Raw genomic sequence first — 18,666 nt, forward strand, 5'->3', positions numbered from 1 at the left:
TCCTCGCCCCTGCGCAGGCTCAGCCTCTCGGTCACCTCCCTTTCTCCACCTGCCCAGAAAGCCAGCGGCCCAGAGCTGAGCCCCGATTTCTAAATATAAGCTCACACTGTTTCTTTGAAAGATGAAGACAAAGCCTGCCGCCCGGGCTGGGTCACAGAGGGCCCGGCGGTTCTCCGCGTGTGCGGGTGGCCCCACCCCGTGCCGGGTCACGGGGAGAACACGCCGCCCCGGGCCACCTGTCAGAGCTCCCTGTCCAGTGGGAGAGGCAGATGACAGGCAGTGGTGACGGAATTATTTCATTCATTCACAAGTGTTCACGGAGCACCTACTATGTGCTGGGGACTGGGCTAGGTGCTGGGAGTCACCGGGGAACAAAACCAGTTCAGCCCCACCTTCAGGGCATGTGGGGTTCAGCAGGGGACAGGCAGAGATGACACAATTTCCATTCATTCACTGAGCACCTACTATGTGCTGGGGACTGGGCTAGGTGCTGGGAGTCACCGGGGAACAAAAGCAGTTCAGCCCCACCTTCAGGGCACGTGGGGTTCAGCAGGGGGCAGGCAGTGATGACAAGATACTCAACCCATGGAAACTAGTCACACATGTACTGGGCACCTACTGTGTGCCAGGCGCTGCGTCAGGCGCAGCAGGTACATCTGTGAGCGGGACGGGCACGGCCTCTGCCCGAGACCAGCACATCTGGGCAGGGCGACGCACGCTCTACAGCCCGGGAGTGGGAGGAATGGGAACCGGGCGCTGGGCAGGGATGGTGGGGGAACCAGCCCGCCCTGGACCTCCGGCACCTCCCCGAGGGTATTCACGCCAGCGCTGAAGGATGAACGGGAAAACCCAAACACAGCAGGGAGTAGGCATTTTTGGGCAAAGAAAGTGTAATTTCCTCTCTGTCGTCCCAATTTCCAAACCGATTTTCAGATGCCAGAACCGTGGATACAACTGACACATGGAGCGCGCCTCGGGAGGTGTAAGCAGAGAGGCTGTGGTCCCCGCCGACGGAATGGGAGAGAACGGGGAGCTCGGAGGAGGCGAGGGGCCCCACCCCGCCTGCACTGGGGAGCTGGGCCGGGCGGGCGCAGGAGTCTGGCCGGCCGCGCTGACCCCAGGTCCTCCTGCGACCCCGAGAGCCGGCTGCGAGGGTCTACTGCGCCCCTCTCCGGCGAGGGTGTCAGCCCGCAACGGGCCGCACAGCTGGCAACTGCCGAGCCGGACCCCCCGCCGGGGCAGGTACCAAGACGCCCCTTCCCACCCGCAGCCCCGAGAGCTGTCCTCGGTGTGGGCCCCGCCCCGGCCTGCCCAACCCGCTGTTGGCTCCACATGTCTCTGCATGTCGTCTCTGTTCTCACTTTGTCTGGTCCTGTGAAACCAGGAATTCGAAATGCCGAAATGAGTGACACCCACACTAGCAGGGGAAGGAGTGGTTTGGAACAAGTGACAACACCCAGTGCTGCTTTCCAGATTTCCAAAGGCCTGAGTGAGGGACAAGCTGGGGACAGTGCAGGGGTTAACCTCGAGCCCCTCGGGGTTAACCCCTGCAGGGTCCCCAAAGCACCCTGGCTACCTTGCACAGCACAGCACTGCGGGGAGCACAGGGGTGAGGAGCCCAGAGTCCTCGGAGCACAAAGCTTGACCTTCCGGTCCCACAGCTGGGGACGCTGAGCCTGGAGGGTGCCAGGGGCCAACCCAAGGTCACAGAGGTCACCCTGCCCCAGCCCCCTGGGCCTTCCGATGATGCACAGATATGCCCTTGCAAGGGCTGCTCCCACTGCTGTGGTGCTTTTCCCTGCCTCGCTCAAGGGGCCTCCTCGCCTGGGTCTTCTCAGGCCGCCCAACCCAGAGCAATGCCACCCCTGCCTGCCGCCTCCTCTCCAGGGCCCACCCAGATGCTCCGTGGCCCCCGCCAGGGTCTGTCACTGACTCTCGTGCCGGGTCACCTGCCCACGTTGTCACTGGACTCCCGCCCTGCGGAACGCTCTGGGTGGGCAGGGCCTGGTCCCTCCTGCGCATGTGGTGCCGGCACACAGGGGGTGCTCAAGACTCGCTGAATAATGACGCTTGTTCTGTTTTCGCTTTGACGAGGAGAACGTGCCAATCAACTTCTTGAGTGGTTAAAAAAATAATTTTGTGAAACTTGCAAAAAAGCGTGAGTGGAGGACCCGCTGTTGGCGGGAATACCTCCCCCCCCAGCGCCACGCCCCTGCGTACAGCTCGGCGCAGGCTTTGTCTCTGCCGTCCCTGGAGCCCTGGAGTCTGCGCCTCTCCAGAGCTGGGACGAGAACAGGGACCCCGGGGACTCCCCGAGGCAACGGCCGGAGACAGGCACTTACCAGGGCTGGTCCCCAAGGCCCGGCCCTAATTCCGAGGGGCATCTCCCCACTAACTGTTTTCGGCCACAGCTAATAGGTGTGCGGCTCGGGGCAGGGCCGTGGGGTTGAGACGCTGTTTCCTCCGGGCTTTGCCCGTCAGGACACTGCCGCCGCCCAGCCCAGGGTGTGGGGCCAGACCACGCCCTGCTGGCTGTATGACCCGGGCGGGCGACTCCCCCTCTCTGAGCCTGTTTCCCACCCCCAAGACGTGCAGGATGAAGCAAGAGCGCCGGCCCAGCGGGGGGTTGGGTTGGCGCATCTGTGCCAGATGGCGGGACAAGCTCTGCCGCGCTCTCGTGGCCACTCGCGTCCTTGTCCTCACTATGTGTGCCCCCCTTCTGTGGTTCAGTCTCGTGGCAGGGCCAGGTGTAACCTGTCACGACCCTGATTCCCGCAGGGCTGGGACTGGCAGGGAGTGAGGACGCAGTGGCGGTGAGCAGGGAAGCTTCTGGGTGTTGGGGTGGGAGGGCGCGGGGACAGGCGTGCCCAGGTAAAGCGTGGGGGCAGGGAGCAGCCTGGCTCTGCCTCCCGGCGAGGAGAGGCCTAAGGTGTCAAGGCCATGCTGAGGGTCTTGACCTTCTGAATGCCCCGGAGCACCCAGGAACCGAGTGGCCAGGGGCAGGTTGGCTCCGTAGATGAGCCCTGCCCAGCGCCCTCTGGTTCCCATCCGCCCCACCAGCCAGCTGCAGAGGGTGTCATCGACCCCCAGATGCACGTGCCTTGGGCAGAGGCTGTGCCTGTCCTGCTCATGGCTGTTCTGCTGTGCCTGACACAGAGCTTGGCATGCAGTAGGTGCTCAATAGGTGTGTGATTAGTTTCTATCGATTGAGTTCCTTGCCATCCGTGCCTGTTCCCTGCTGCATCCCATGGAGGTGGGGGCTGAACTGGTTTTGTTCCCTGGTGACTCCCAGCACCTAGCCCAGTCCCCAGCACATAGTAGGTGCTCAGTGAACACGTGTGACTAAATGAAGTAATTCCACTGTCAGCGCCTGCTGGGGCAAGACGTGGGCCCCAACACACTTAATGAAAAAGGAATCTGTGGGGTGGGCCCTGGGCCCCAGGTGCTCAGAGGGAGACCCCTGGGTGCGGGAGGGCGAGGCCATGGTAGGGGTTTGCGGGGGCCGGGTGCTCACTCCCCAGTGTGGTCAGCGAGCGAGAGCCTGCTCCAAAGCCAGCATCTTGGCCGAGGCCCAGCCCTGCCCTGCCCCGAATGGGGGTCTGTGCTTTAACAAGGTCCAGGTGACAAGTCACCATGGGTCTGGGCCCAGGGTCCCATGTAGGCTGCCAGGTGCTCACCCCAGGCCTGGGACAGCCCGGTGGGACCTGCAGGGGTCAGGGGACCTTAGTCCATCTCATCTGGAAGACCAAAACCGAGGTCATCACATGACCCCAAACTTACAAGACTCCCGGGGAAGCCGAGGTGACTCCCCTCACCCCAAGGGGCCCCCAGTGACAGAGGGAGGTTGGGTAGCTCCTGGTTCTCGATGCCACAGAGCACGGTCGGCCGTGCCGTGCGGGGCTGGGCAGACGCGCCCAGCAGAGGCAGCAGCACCGCGACACAGACGCTGGTCCCAGGGCAGAGCCCGAGCCTACCTGACGTCGTCTGCTTCAGCTTCTCGGTTTTCTTTTTCCTCCATTTCCAGGGTTTGAAGATCCTGCCCAAGGTGGCCAGTTTGCTGTTCCTCCTCACAGGGGGGGTTCGAATCCCTGAGACCAGATACTCGGAACGCGCCGGGGGCGTTTGGTCCATCTCATCTGGAAGAGCAAAGCCAAGAGGAACACCAGGGTCATCACGTGGCCACCAAACGCACAAGACTCCACTCACCCCAAGGGGTCACCAGCGATTCCCCAAAGCAAGACCTTTGGGGCTCGCTCTGACCGGGGTGCGCCCATGGGGGACACGCACCAGCTCCCAGGTTCACACGCTCCACTTCCCTCCTGCTGCCCGCTGGAAGCCCGCACCAGCTCCGCCTTCGCCACAGAGACCTGAGGTCTTCTCCAATTCCGTGATGAAACGCTCTCTGCCCCAGGACCTTTGCTTATGCTTCGACCCCACCCATGCTCATTTCCCTTCCAGTTGCCCCTTTGCATCATAAACCTCAGCTCCTTGGCTACAGGAAGTCTCCGCCTTCCTCCTGGGCCCGACAGGCTCAGTCCCTTGTCGTGTGCGGGCACCAAGGAGCTGCGAAGACCCTGTGTCCCTGCCCTCCCGCCAGGCTGGCAGCTCTCCAGGGGAAGAGCCCAGGGCCCCAGCGCAGGGCGGGCCCGTGGGGACTCCATGGGGACAGCTGCAGAGCAAAGAAATCCGTGAACATGGGAAGGGAAGCAGCTTGTTCGTGAGGCCAGGCCGTGTGCAGACTCTGGGTTGCACGGGATGGACATCCCGGGAGCTTGAGGCAGCGTGAGAGACGGTGGCAACCTGCACAGCCGTCAGCAGGCGACTGTCCGCCCGCTCAGCAACCTGCGTGTAACGTGGGACAGAGCAGAACAGACCTGCGTGTTCAGACAGGAATCCGATCTGGGGTCAGCTGCCAGGTCAAAAAAAAAAAAGAAAAGAAAAAGAAACAACCATGCAGCACACGCCACTGGAGCGTGAAGGGGCCGTGTCCAGGCACACGCCGTGGTGTGCCGAGAACATGTCTGTGGGTGGCGCTGGCTGTCGGGGGCCGGAGCAGGGCACATGTGCTCCACCCCAGGCCGTTTTGCAGCCTATGGCCTGAGTTATTTGTGAGAAAGAAGAGTGGTTAGGATGGAAAACAGAGCAATGACGTCGGGGAAGCACATGACCGTAGACCGGTGTCACCTCGACGCACGGCCTGGACCCCCTCCCACAGTCCCCGTGTAGACCGGAGCTCGGTCATCACTGTGGCAGGACCAAAGAGGCGCGCCCAGTGCCCCAAACCCCTCCGAGACAGGGAAGGGATGACTCTTCAGGCAGCAACACAGACCTGATTTGCACTCGGGCTCTGAGATTTGACCTCCTGACGTCACAGGGGTGGAAGGTCACAGACCTGCAGTGCCCTGCCGGCGCGAGCCCAGACCACCGTGCACTGTAATCCATGTGCAACTGCGTCTACGCTTCGTGGCCACAACGATTCCCACGCCGGGCCAGCATGGGTGACTGTGGGAAAACATTTTCACTGTAGTAAATTGCATCTCATCAGTACGTGACAATTATTACCGAGTGAAATCTGGTCACCGTGTGTGCTGGGCCAGGCACTGTCCTGGGGCGCCACTTACTTGACTCTCACAATAAACGGACGAGCCACAGACCACGACTCTTGCATCCACTTCACAGGTGAGCAGACCGAGGTGCAGAACAGCCAGCCCTGCGGTCATCGGTCACCAAGCGGGGCACTGCTGGTGGCGGGGCAGGACCGGAGCATCCCGACTCCAGAGACCCTGCTCACACTCCTAAGCTGCGTCGCGGGGACTGTGTAAACGCCTCACGCGAACCGGGACACAATGCAACGTGCCACGGAGACAAGACGCACCAGCCAGGGCCGGCCCAGGCCAGTCGGGGGTGTGGCCACCATCCCGGTGACCGAGTGCTGACCGCACCAGGCGCCGTGTCCACTGTCGGTCCCCGGAGCAGCCTCTTGCAGGTCGTTCCATTCAGAGGAGCCCAGGGTGTCTTGTTCCGGGACTCCTCCCCGTGGGCTCGGCAACCACCAGGGAAGCTATGACAATGACATTTTCCGCTGTGTCTTTGAGGCGATCCCAATGCTCAGCGCCTGGCAGCCAGCAGGCGCAGGAAATGCCGTGACCCGGGCAGCCGTGGGCACTGGTGGATCACAGGTGCCCCGCCAGCACCAGCCGAGGCCGTGCCCTGCTAGTGCGGGCTGTGGACGGGCCCTTCTCTTCCCAGAGGCAATGTCCTCCACGTTCTCATCCCGCATTTCCTTCCTCCGCCTACGGACACCAGATGGGAGCATAACGGCCGGTCCACGTGGCCGGGAAAGCGGCTGTCCTGGAGCCTCCTTGGCACCAGGCACAGGACGGGCCGGTCTGCCTAGGCCTCTGGAAGAGGAGGTCGGAGATCTCTGGGGACGAGCAGAGGAGACATGGGGCACTCCTTTCACTGCTGACCCCCTCCTCTCCCCAGGGGACCTTGAACAAGGGTCCTGGACCGGGACCTCACAGCCACAAGGAAGGACTGGGCCGGGAAACCGAGGGCCTGCTCTGGCCTTCCACGAGGGTGGGTGCCGCCCCTCGGGAACAGGGGACCCGGGAAGGCGGCTGCGGCGGGGCTGTTGGAGCAGGGGCCTGGGCGTGAGCGGGAGCCGGCCCAGGACGGGGCCGTGGCCAGGAAGGGGCTGGAAACTCGGGGTGGGGGTGGATGTGCTGGGGAGCGAGGGGCCGCTGCAGGGCTTGAAATGGGCTGAAGACTCAGCAGGAGCTGTTGGGGGTCCTTAGCTCAGAAGGCCTGATCTGCCCGTTTACCAAACACGCAAAGCCTCACCAGGGCAGACGCCTTCATCTGAGCAGCTCCTCAAGGGCTCTGGTGTCACTGGGGGAGCAAAGGCCCCACACCCAGGATGACAGGCTGCACCACTCAGCAGCCCCCTCGGGAGGAAGCACCTTCTCTTTACCCCCTGAGGCGCTCACACCCAGGGCCAGGCCACATGAGGGCTCCTGCGGGCTGTGCTCCCCGCCCGAGAACAGAGACTCCAAAATAGGTGTCGTGTGGCCCGGTGCAGGAAGAGCTCACAGACCATCTGAGGACAGAGGACACGAGCACATGACAGCGGAAGTGCCCAGGGCCGAGTGAGCGAGGGTGGACGTGGTCGCCCTCAACCCTAACCCCCTGGCGGGTGAGCGCGTGGGGGCACCCAAGGGTGGGCAGGTGCAGACCTACATGCCCAGGCGTGTCGGTGCACGTGTGGCCGTGCATCGCGTGGCTGGGCTGTCCGTGTGCGGTGGCAGTGCACCCAGAGAGGGGAGGGCGGGGGAGCGCCTCCCTGTAGCTCCCTGAGGTTGTCTTCTCACGCTGGGGAGATTCCGGGAGGTGCAGACACATTAGCAGGCCGCTGCTAGCCTCTGAGTAACACCCCGAGCTCCAGCTCCACGGCACCTCTGCCACCTCCCAGGCATTAGTAGCTAATTAACGGAAGGCGTTTCCCATGCCTGACAGCTGCGTGAGGAGGTGCCACGGGCAGCCTTGAGCTGGAGGCCTCTGAGGTCCCCACGTGAAGGGTGGGACAGGCGGCCCTGCGCCGCCCACACCAATGCCTGCGGCTCCCGACGCAGGCTCCGGCCTCTCGGGCCACTCCAACTGTCCCCGGGTCCCCTCTCAGGCTCAGGGCGGTCGGAGATCTTGTCCCTGCTCCTGACCCCCCCAGCAACAGGTCCTACAAACCCGCCAGGCAAGAATCGTTCCGGGACAGACGCGGCAGGGCCCTCACCGAGCTCGCCGGCAACTCCCACCCCTGGCGCAGCGCGGACCCCTCTGCTCGTAACCCCTCCCACCCAGCCCTGGCCACTCGCGCACAGGACCCCGACATTCCCCCTTTACGGACTGTCGCCTGCGTTCCCCACGAGAACACCACGGCAGCTCCACGGCAACAAGAACCGTAGCGGTCGTGTTGATGGCCGGGTCCCCAGCATCTTTACACCGGTCCCTGGCACCCGGGGACTGCTCCAATAGACACCTGCTCGACCTGGAATCCGGGGCACGGGGCTTGCCGGACGCCGGAGCCAGGGTCCGTTCCTGTCCATCCAACCCCAGCGTCCACCCCTCGGTGACGTCGGGTATTTCTGCTTCCTCACCTTCCATGGCCGATCTCCCCTGCCTCATCCCCCTGCGGCACAGGACGCCCTTCCCCAGAAGGCAGCGGGGGGCAGGCCCACGTCACCGGGGAGCGAGGAGCCCGGCGCCCTGCGAGAGCGGCCTCCTGGACTAGACAGGCGCCGCCCGCGCCAGGCAATCTTGGAGACCGAGTCTTCCCTTGTTTCTTTCGTCTATCTGTCCACAATCTCCCTCGTCGAGCATCAGTTGGGGACCCGCTGCAGGCACGGGCTCCGAGCGTCCACAGAGCGGCAAACTCCATCAGCACGCTGTCTCCGTGTGACGCCCGTGTTTACGGAGGGAGAAAAAAGCCGCCGTGAAAGAGGAGGTAGCTTCACAGTGTGACGGGCGACACAGGAGGCCAGTGTGCTGAGACAGGGGCCGCAGAGGCGGCTTCTGGTTCTCCCCTGAGCCCTGCCCCACCCCAGAGAAGCCACTGCCGATACCTGGTGACTGTTGTCTTTGGACGAAATGCAGGGCTAGACCTGGGGGTGGGGGGACAAAGAGATGCCGGGAACCCTTTCTGGCCAGAGAGGCTCACTGACCACGGAGGAAACTGAGGCGCCTGGAACCACCAGCGGGATCGCCGAGGCGGGACTGTGACACAGGGGAAGCAACTTTTCCTGCTGGGGGAGAGGATACTGAGGCAGTGGGATATTTGAGCTGGGTATTAGAGGTTGAGTAGGAGTTGAATAAAAGGTACAAGTTAATAAATCATGGTGGCACATGGTGACTGGGGGGTGTGCAACAGTGCAGGACGCTGGATCTGAGGGCCCCAGGCTCTCAGGCTCAGAAGTCCAGTAAAATTTGCACATATAATAAAATTGGGATCCATGGAGAGATGCTGAGGTCCCTCCTTGGTAATAGTGACCAGCACACGCACCCAAATACACACACATAAAACCCTCCCCGGTGATCATCGCTGCTGATTAATGATAATACGAAGAATACATCTCAAAATTAAAAAAATGTAAATGGCTATATGAAAATAAAACCAAGTGCACCATCGTTAGTGCTCTTAATTTTCCGGCACACGTCTGTGCACTTGAACTTGAGAACCCAAAGGCTGGAGGAGACAGAAGTGAATTTGGGAAGCAGAGGCTCGGAGCAGGGAAGCACACGTTCAAGGTCCCACGGCAGGTGAGTGGCAGGTCTGGCCCAGGCTTTCTATGTTTATCATCTGGGCACCACCAGCGTTTCCCAACGTACATTCCATGGAATCCTGGCACGGAGAGACACCCTGTGGAGGAAGGTAGTTGGGAAAATACCGTCTACAATAAAAGGCCCCTCCGGAAGAGCCCCACCTTATATTAGCATAGTGAAGGCTCTGAGAAGTCCTGCAGGAAGCAATCCATTTCAGCTGTTTAGCCAGCTTTCCCTAAACAGATTGATCGGGCAACCCCTGTTTACACCTCGCTGCCTAGCCTCCAATAACCCCACTAACGCTGTCACACAAAGTTTGAGCAATGACCCCAGGATTAAGCAGTTTGAGTGTATCTCCACTAAGCAGTACTAATGACAATTTATTTGGGGACTATGAAAGTCTTTTCTCCAATATCTGTGTTCCAGAGATAACAGGATTCTCTGAGATCTCAGCAGAAGTTGGGCCTCGAAATTTCCCAAGTCCCTAAGCTTCTCCTGGCCATCCACGGCTCGCCGTGCTGCAGTGGCGCTGGAATTAAGGCCGGGTAAACGGGCATCACGGATGCTTCCGACGCCAGTGGGAAAACCAGGACGTTATTGAAGTGGCTTCTTTCCTTCCTGAGATGCACTGGGGGAGAACGGCACGCTGACTGGAAGGCCCATCTGTTCAGCATCAACCCCATGGTTCTGCCAATGGTCGCTGGTGCCTGCCAGACATATGGCCAGTTCTCCGAGTGAGAATCAGCTCCGATCTGTAAATCAAGTGAATCCGGAAAGTTCCGCGCGGAGTGTGGCAGCGCGAGCTCAAACACGGAGATGAGGGAAACGCAGGAAGGCGGGATCTGGGAAACGGGCTTCCTTGGCGTCTCACCTCCCTTTTTGGTTGTTCGCCTTAGCGCGATGCTTCTGTGTCTGTAACGAGAGCAAACCCTGCAAAATCCCTCGTGCAGGAGTGCCGCCTCTGTCTTCGCAAAGGCTGAAAGCTGCTCCTAGAGGCGTGCTCCTGAAGATGGTATTTTACGGAGAAGAGGGAAAAAAAACCGCGCATTTCGGAGAAAGGACAAAGAGTAAAATAACACATCAGGAGATTGTAGCGCTGTGGACAAATAGAATCGCTCAACGTTTTCACAGACTTGAGCTCCAACCCCAACTCCCTAAACCTGAAGCACAAGGTGAGGTTCTCTGTAATGTCGCGGCGACAGCTTAAAGACAAACAAAAGTCAATTTTCAAAACATGTGCACTGTGGCATTTTTTTATAGAGGGATTAAACACATTTAAGTGCTGGGAAGATTCTGAGCCAACAGATTTCTGTTTTGAAAATGCGTCTCCCCCCACCCCCCGCCTTTTGCTTAGGTCAGGACTTGGCAAGCGTCTCCCGCGAAGGGCTGGGTGATAAATCCGTGTGGCTGGGCCGGCCGGACAGTCTCCGCCGCAACGACCCAGCCCCGCGCCGCGGCCTGACAGCAGCCGCAGATGGTCTGTAACCAACGGCTGTGACTGTGTTGCCACAAAACGCCATCCACGAAAAACGGTGGCAGGTGGGCCCGGCTCGTGGGTCCGACCACTTCTGGCTTTGGTGGTCTCTTTGGAAAGGTCTTCGGGGAAAGGTACTACCGGATGCCCGAGAAGAGAGAGGGACGGAAGGTACGGCTTCGGATCCGATGCCCTCGCCCCCACCCCTAACCCCCGCCGCGCGGGCCAGCACCACTGTCCCCAGTAACTGCAGCTGCCGCCCCGGGTTCCTGGCTTCCACGGCTGCCCGGCCCTCAAGAAAACAGGGCCTTGCATCCTTCACCTGTTCAACATCACAGTGGCTTTGGGGACAAAACACAAAACCCCATCGGTGACCCCCGAGTCCCTGCCTCCCTTTCTCAAGCCTGTCTGGCGCCCTGCCCCCCGCACCCCCCACCTACCCCACGCTGCCCCCGTCGTTTCTTCTCCTCGCTCATCAAGTGCTTCCCGCCACGGGGCTGCCTCCCAGGCCGTTCCCCCTGCTTTTCCCTGGTGAACTCCTACTCACCCCTCATGGTCCCATCCTCCAAACCCAAGTTTGAGTCTTTCATGAATTTGGCAAGTTTTTCCACCCCACGGAGGAGAACTTTCCCCCGAGAGCCAAGGTCGGTATGCTTGACTGTCTGGAACTGTCGGGCTTTGGAGGGCCCCGACGTCTCAAGGCGACTCTCTCTGGCCCCGGCTCCTCTGATTCCCACGGAAGCGACACGGAGAGATGGGAGCAGTCCAACAAACCCGCATGCCGCACATCGCAGGCTTTCCGGGAGCAGCCAACAGCCGGCCCTACACCCCTCCCCCTCGGCGGCACCGCCTGCTGGGGCTTAAGGATCACCCGCTGCTGTCGGGGACAGACGGCCTGCACCACCCAGGGAGGGCCCTCCCTGCCGGGCAGGCGCACGGCTGACTCCCGGCCCAGCCTGGGGTTCTCTGCCATCGAGGGGTCACCCTGAGCTTCAACAGTAACCTGGGAGGTGCCCGGCTCTGTCCCCTGCCCACTCACGCGCCACGCTGCACTGACCCACAGGTGCCTCAGCCCCTTTTCCTGAGCCCCTTCTCTGCGCCTGAGCCCTGCCCTGCCCTTGCAGTCCCTGGAGCACGGGCAGCCGGGAGGGTGGGCAGTGAGGACAGGGCCACTTCACTATGTCCACCCCTGGTGTCCCCTGACCAGGTCACCCTCATCGATCCCAGACTCCTGTGAGCCCCTCCCTCCAGTCACACTGCACATGCCCCCCCACCTCACCCTGCGTCAACATCTCCAAGGTTCCACCGGAGTCAGAAGGAGCCTGCAGCATGGCTTGTCCTGGAGCCCTGTGACCCCTGCCACCCGTGACCCCTGCCCTCCCCCAGCAGCTGCAGGCTCAGCCCTGCCTTGGGATCCTGGATCACCACCCCCTGGAGGAAGCTTCTCCCGCACCTCTGCAAAGCGGACTCCTCTCCTCACTCAGGCCCTGGCGCCCTGGCGCAAACATCCCGTCCCCTCCACCCAAGCCACGGTGAGACACCTGAGCACCCACGCGCCACACGGAAGTTCTCCGCACAGCACAAGTTGCCCCCAAGGTGCTCTCATCCAGCCGACTCGGTTGCCTGTCCCTCCCCCCGGGATGGCCTTGTGCACAGCAGGCACTGACCAGTCCTTGGGAAGGAGCTTGTGCACGGGCTGCGAGTGGAAGAGGCCTCGCAGACATCACGGCGGGGCTCTGCGGTCAGAAAGGGACTGGTCTCCACGCTCAGGTGGGACTAAGTGGGAAAGTGAGGGCATCTGAGGTCAGTTCTGAAAGGTCAGCGGGGGTTAAGCAAGTTGTGGTGATGATAATGAAGACGATGACAGGTAACACTGGATTGTGGGGACCCACCATGGCCGTCAGTCGACTTATCTGCTGACGGGCGTCCAGGGCGTTTGCACACACGGGCTGTCTCGGACAGGGCTGCTGCCAGCGTGGGTGCACAGGTTCATCTCCTCGGCGCCCGTTTTCAGTTCTTTTAGGTACAAACCTAGGAGTGGAATTGCTGGGTCATATGGGAAGTCTATGTTTAACTTTCTGAGGAACCACCAAACTTTTCCACAACGTCTGCACCATCTTACGTTCCCACCCGCAGTGAAGGACAGTCACCAACATAGCACAGATTAACTCAAAGTCACGATGCTAAGTGAAAGACGCCAGTCACAAAACAACACCTACTGTACCACGAACACGCAGAATAGGTAAATCCATGCAGGCGGAAAGCAGATTCGTGGTTGCCAGGGGACCGGGGAGGGCAGAGTGCATGTGGGGTCCCCTCTGGGTGTGATGAAAATGTTCTGTAACTAGATATAGGTGACGGTCGCGCAAAATTGTGAACGTGCCAAATGCCACCGAACTGCACACTCTAAATGGCTAATTTTGTGTTGTGTGAATTTCCCCAGTGACAACGGAATAAGCGGGTGAGTATTTGCACCTCCTTTCCACACATCATCGCGTTTAATCTTCGTGACACCACCCAGGAGGTAGGTATTACAGCCCAGCATCCCGTATCCAAAATGCCTGGGGTTAGAAGTGCTTCAGATTCTAGACTGTTCCAGATTCTGGAATCCCCGAATTGCTGATCAAGCATCCCTAATCCGAAAATCCAAAATGCAAGATGCTCCGATGAGCGTTTTCTTTGAGCATCACATCAGTGCTCAGAGAGTTTCAAATTCTGGAGCATTTCAGATTTCAAATTTTCAGATTAGGGACCCTCGACCTGTATAACTCCCTTATGTGATTGACAAGTGAGAAAAGCAGGCTCAGAGACGGAAGTGACTTGCCCAAGGTCACACGGCAGCCAAGTGGCACAGCACGGGCTCAAACCCAGGTACAGTTAATTCTCAAGATTCAAACCCGCCCGAGGCTGTCTCTCCTCCCCATGACAGAGCACATCTCTGCGGGGCAAGAGCTGCCCCTGTGACGACATGGCAGGTCCCGCCTTCCTCCTCCAAGCACGGTGGTGCTCAGGCCACTGGCACTGCCGAGCCAGGCAGAAGGCACGACCTGAAGGAGCAACAGCCCAAATGTGCATCACCGATGAGCGGACAATAAAACATGGCACATCCACACAACGGGAATCACTCAGCCGTAAAAGGGGACGAAGCCATGATACCCGTCCGGCACGATCCGCCTTGGAAACGCGATGCTGAAGGAGAGCAGCCAGGCACAAGAGGCCGGACACTGTGCAATTTTTGTGAAACATCCACAACAGACAAGTGGTTAATACGTGGAGAGAGAACATGGATGAGAAGTTGTCGGAGGCTGGGAAGAGCGGATATGAGGAATACAGTATAGCGTTTCCTTTTAGGTGGCGAAAAAGTTCTGGAATCAAATAGTGGTAACAGTTTTGCAACAATGTGACTGCACTTAATGCCACTGAATTACGCCTTTCAGTTTTTATTTAAATTAAGAATTCAATCAAAAGACATCATAAAATGAAAAAACAGGACACAGTACAGGAAAAGATGTTTGTAACATTTTTAACTGACACAGTCCAGCTCCTTGTAGTGTATCGAGAACTCTCGCAAGTTAATAAAGTCCAATAACCCAATAGGAAATATGCCAAGCTCTGGAACGCCTTCCAAAAGCAGACATCCGAATGGTCAACAGGCACATAAAAAAAAGATTTTCAACCTAATTAATATTCAGGAAAATGCAAATTACATCCACCAGGATTGGCACAAATGAACCGTAGCCTTTAAGATGGTTAAACTGGTAAATCAGATGTTATTTGTATTTTGTCTCAACTAAAAACAAAAATGCACATCCTGATCTAGCGGAACGCCCTGTCAAGTCAAGAGGTCGGGGCCGGGCCAACAAAGCCAGCCGCAGGAGCAGGGCTTTCCCAGGGGCAGGAAGAGCAAACAGACCTGCGTTTCTTTATTGTCCCGCATCTGAAGTTTGGCCTGTCCTGGTGCTGAGGAGGCCCAGTGTCACGGGGAATGAAGGATGCAATTATTCCGGCAGCGGCAAGTCTGCCCGAGTGGAGCAGCCTCCCGTTGTCTGATGCCAGCGGCTTCCGGGCCTGGTGCTCTGTCCGCACGTGTCCGTCCCTCCCTTCGCAGAATCAGGATCCGGGTCCAGGAGACAGCTGGCCGGGAGGCCAAACGGCAACCCCCTGTACACACACCGCTGTGACTTACGCAGGCTCCAAAGAGCAACGGAAACATACCGTCTCATGCGATATGCAGACATGCAACCACCCTAACTTAGACCTGTGTCAAGGATCGTGTTTCCAGGCGCTGTGGCTGTGGGGTTGTCACCTGGCCTCACGGTGCTGCCCTGTGGATGTGCCACTTCAGCTGACACTCGGCATTCTCCTCCCCATGTCGGAGCACCCGGAAAGTCCTGAAAGTTCTGACCTTTGCGGCCGCCCTGTTCTCGAAGGCCCACCTGGGGGCATCCAGGAGGGACACTGCAGCGGTGACTGTCAGTGCTCTGCCCGGGTCCCTCCCAGGCCCCCTCTGCAGCCCGGCCCTGGGGCTCACAGCTGCTCTTCCCTCCTGCACAGAGAAGACAGCCAATGACTGACCGTGGCCAGAGAGTGGCCCAGCCCTGGCCTCCAGCAGGGACAAATTCACACTCACGGTCCCCTCAGTTCCGGCTGCAGCTGCTTCCCCCTCCCCCCACCTACGACCCGGCTTTGCCTGAGGCCTGAGACCACCACCCTGCTGGCCTCCTCCCGCTCCCTGTGCTGTTTCTCCAGCACTGGTTCCGTTTCTCCTAGGAGCACTGCCTTGGGAGTTAATCGCCCTGAATCCTTTTCCCAGGGACCTTCCCAAAGTAAGACAACCATCTACTCTGTGCCAGGTGCTGGGTCAATGTGCACGAGCAAAACCAGGCAAGGTGACTGCCCCCAGTGAGCACACAGCCCACCTGGGCACAAACTCACCTGGACACACAGGCCACCTGGGCTCACAGTGCTTACTAAGCCCACAGCCATCCGTGCTCATGCCCGCCTGGGCTCACAGCCCCCCAGTGAGCACACAGCCCACCTGGGTGGGATGTATAATGCATCGTGAAAGCACAGGTAAGCCTCTGAGGGGACGAAGAGAGGTGCTTGAGAGCAGGTAGCGGAGCTGGAGAAACTTCCCGCAGGAGGCGAGGAGGGTGAGGGAAGCTGGCTGGGCACTCTGCACTCAGGAGCAGCGACGTGCAGGAGCCCCTGGAAAGGCTGCTTGGAACAGTCGTGTCCAGATCTTTCTCCAAAGCTCGCCACTGCCCGTGTCTTCCCTGCCTTCCCGTCAGGAACTGTGCGCAAAGGGTCAGACACAGTCCAGAGAGACTAAGTGACTCACCCAGGATCACACAGCACTGGGTGACGGCCCTGAATGCAAGGCCAGGCTTCAAGCCTCCCAGGCGAAGGAGATTCCGCCAGGGCCCTGCCGGCCACCCACCCCGAGTGTCCAGCCCAGAGTTCCGCAAAGGGTGTCCCTTGTTCAGCTGCCTCTGGCGAACTTCAAAGACAAAGAGACCGTGGCCCCCAAAACGATCCTATCCTTCCCCACTCGGATGCCTTTTTAGAAATTATGACTCTGCAACTGCCTTTAGGAACATAAAATGTTGGGAGGTCTTTGATCACAGTTCCCCGCCTAGCAAGCTGATCCCATGTGCAGTTCAAATGCACCGTCAAAACCAAGTCCTTGGGGACCACTCAGGTCTTGGCCTTAGAAATCATTTCCTCCCTCATCCATTAAGAAAGTGAAATGAGCCTGAGAGCTCATCCAGGGGATTGAAATGAGCTTGGGAGGGGAGAGTGAGGGGCTCCTGCCCTGCCCGCACCCTGACCCTCGGGGTAAACGCCGCGCGGGTGCCACCTTGCACAGCCGGGGAGCGCGCTGGGAGCTAGTGCCGGTAACCGGTGGGGGCAGGCGTGACTGAGTGTGCCAAAGAGGCTCTGCTCCCAGGCGTACACCCTGAAGGACAACAGGTGCCACACAGAAACATGCACGTGAATGCTCACAGCAGCACTATTCAAAGTAGCCAAAAGGTGGGAAAATAACCCCAACGTCCATCCACTGGCGAGTGGATCAACAACACGCAGAACATGCGCACGAGGGATGTGACTCAGCCACAGCACTGCTGCGCGCTGCGCAATCCACGAACCTTGAAAGCACGCTGAGCAGCGCCCTCCGGTCATAAAAGACCACATGTTGCAGGACTCTATTTATACGGCACGCCCAGGATAGATTAATCCGTAGAGACAAAAAGCAGATCAGTGGTTGCCGGGGGCTGGGGAAAGGGGAAGTGGGGGTGACTCCTTAATGGGTCTGGGTTTCCTCTCGGGGTGATGAACACGCTCCAACCTAGGCTGTGGTGCAGGTTGCACAGACCCACGAACACAGTAAGAAACACGGAACTGCGTGCTCCGCAAGGGCGGATCGTATGGCACGTGAATTATACGCGTGGCTCAGTAAAGCTATAAATAAAACAGAAAGCCAAGATTGTTGGGGCCACATCCTCTGTCAGCCCCGACGCTGAGCTGGCCGAGAGCCACGGGGCGACTTCTGGAACCGCTCTGCGTAGGAGTCCGTCTCTCTGCCGGCCGTGGGACCCGGAACCAGCCTGGCCGCACGCGTACCCGCCAGCATCTCCCAAGGCCTCCCGGCTCCGCTCCCACCGAGCCTGCGCCCAGGCCAATTCACACCGTCGTCGGAGGGAGAGCCCCACCCTCCCCCCGCCCCCATTTCCACTCAGGCTGCTCCCGCACAGACGCAGGGTGAGCCTCGGAAATACGAACGGCCCTGCCGTGCCCTGCTCAAGCCCCCGGTGGCTCCCCCCACATTGAGGACCAAATCCAAACTCCGTACGGAGCCGGTGGCTTCCGCTTGGCGCCGTCTGTGCCTTGGTCCTTCCGTCCCAGCCATGCTGCTGGCACACCGCGCTAATTAAGCATGCCATTTGTTGCTGCCTCAGGGCCTTTGCACGAGCCGTCCTGTCTGCCTGGAATACTTTCCCCAACACTGTCACCTCGCTGACTCCTCACCCCAAGACGTCCACTGTGCAAAGGCTCCAACCTTGCCCACTCCAACTCTCGGTGGCTTTCCTATACATTCCTCAGCGGCAACGGCACTTTGTTTCACCCTGTCTGGGGCACTCGCCACTCTTTGGTGTCTTGTGCATTTAGTCGTTTTCTTTTCTATTAGAATACAAGCTCCTTGAATGCAAGGCCCTGCCCTGTTCAAACTCCAGTGCTCACAGAGGGGAGGCCAGCAGGACGCCCCCGCAGTCTGGTCCTTGACACTTCCAGCTGCTACTCGGTGCCCCTTGCTCCGCCTGCCTGCCTGGCCGCTGCTTGGTCCCTCAGGGTCTCTTGCGTTGCTTCCAGAACCTTACACACACTTTCCCCTGTAGACCCCTGTCCCCACCGCCGGCCTGGCCAGCTTCCACCCTAGGCCACAGCTTACTTACCCTCTGCTCCCTCCCAAAAGCCATCGCCGACAGGGGTGGACAGGGCCGGGCCCCGCTCTGTTCCCCCACGGCACCTGCCGTCCCTGTCATCGCAGCTTGCCCAGAGCCTGGGAGTTGCTGGTTTCACTGCATCTCCCGCTGGACCGACTCCCTCCAGGCAGAGAGACAGGCGCCCCGCCCCCGCCTGCCCACCGGCACAGAATCGCTCACAGAGCAAGTCCTCAGCACGGTCCTCTGGAGGGAAGAATGGCCCCTGCAGGTGCATCCTGCACAGCACGCTGCCACGTGGCAAGGTGTGGGCCCCACGAGCCAGCACGGACAAGGGTTACCAAGCTCTTACCAACTGTCGAAACTTGGACGGGTCACGCCACCTCTCTGAGCCTCAGTTTCCCATCATCTGTAAAATGGAAATGATGCCAGTGCCCA

At 59.7% G+C, this 18,666-nt stretch overlaps 1 protein-coding gene across 3 annotated transcripts in view; it reads right to left on the reverse strand.

Moving 5' to 3' along the window:
• Nucleotides 1–18,666, reverse strand: part of PHACTR3 (phosphatase and actin regulator 3) — a 221,756-nt gene that overhangs the window by 80,302 nt on the left and 122,788 nt on the right. For all 3 annotated transcript variants that reach the window (XM_076010834.1, XM_076010833.1, XM_076010835.1), the window contains exon 2: nt 3,975–4,136. In XM_076010834.1, the coding sequence (XP_075866949.1) occupies nt 3,975–4,136 (162 nt within the window). The remainder of the gene's footprint in view (nt 1–3,974; nt 4,137–18,666) is intronic.

This window comes from Microcebus murinus, chromosome 16 (genome assembly GCF_040939455.1).
Source record: "Microcebus murinus isolate Inina chromosome 16, M.murinus_Inina_mat1.0, whole genome shotgun sequence".
Classification (NCBI taxonomy): Eukaryota; Metazoa; Chordata; class Mammalia; order Primates; family Cheirogaleidae; genus Microcebus; species Microcebus murinus.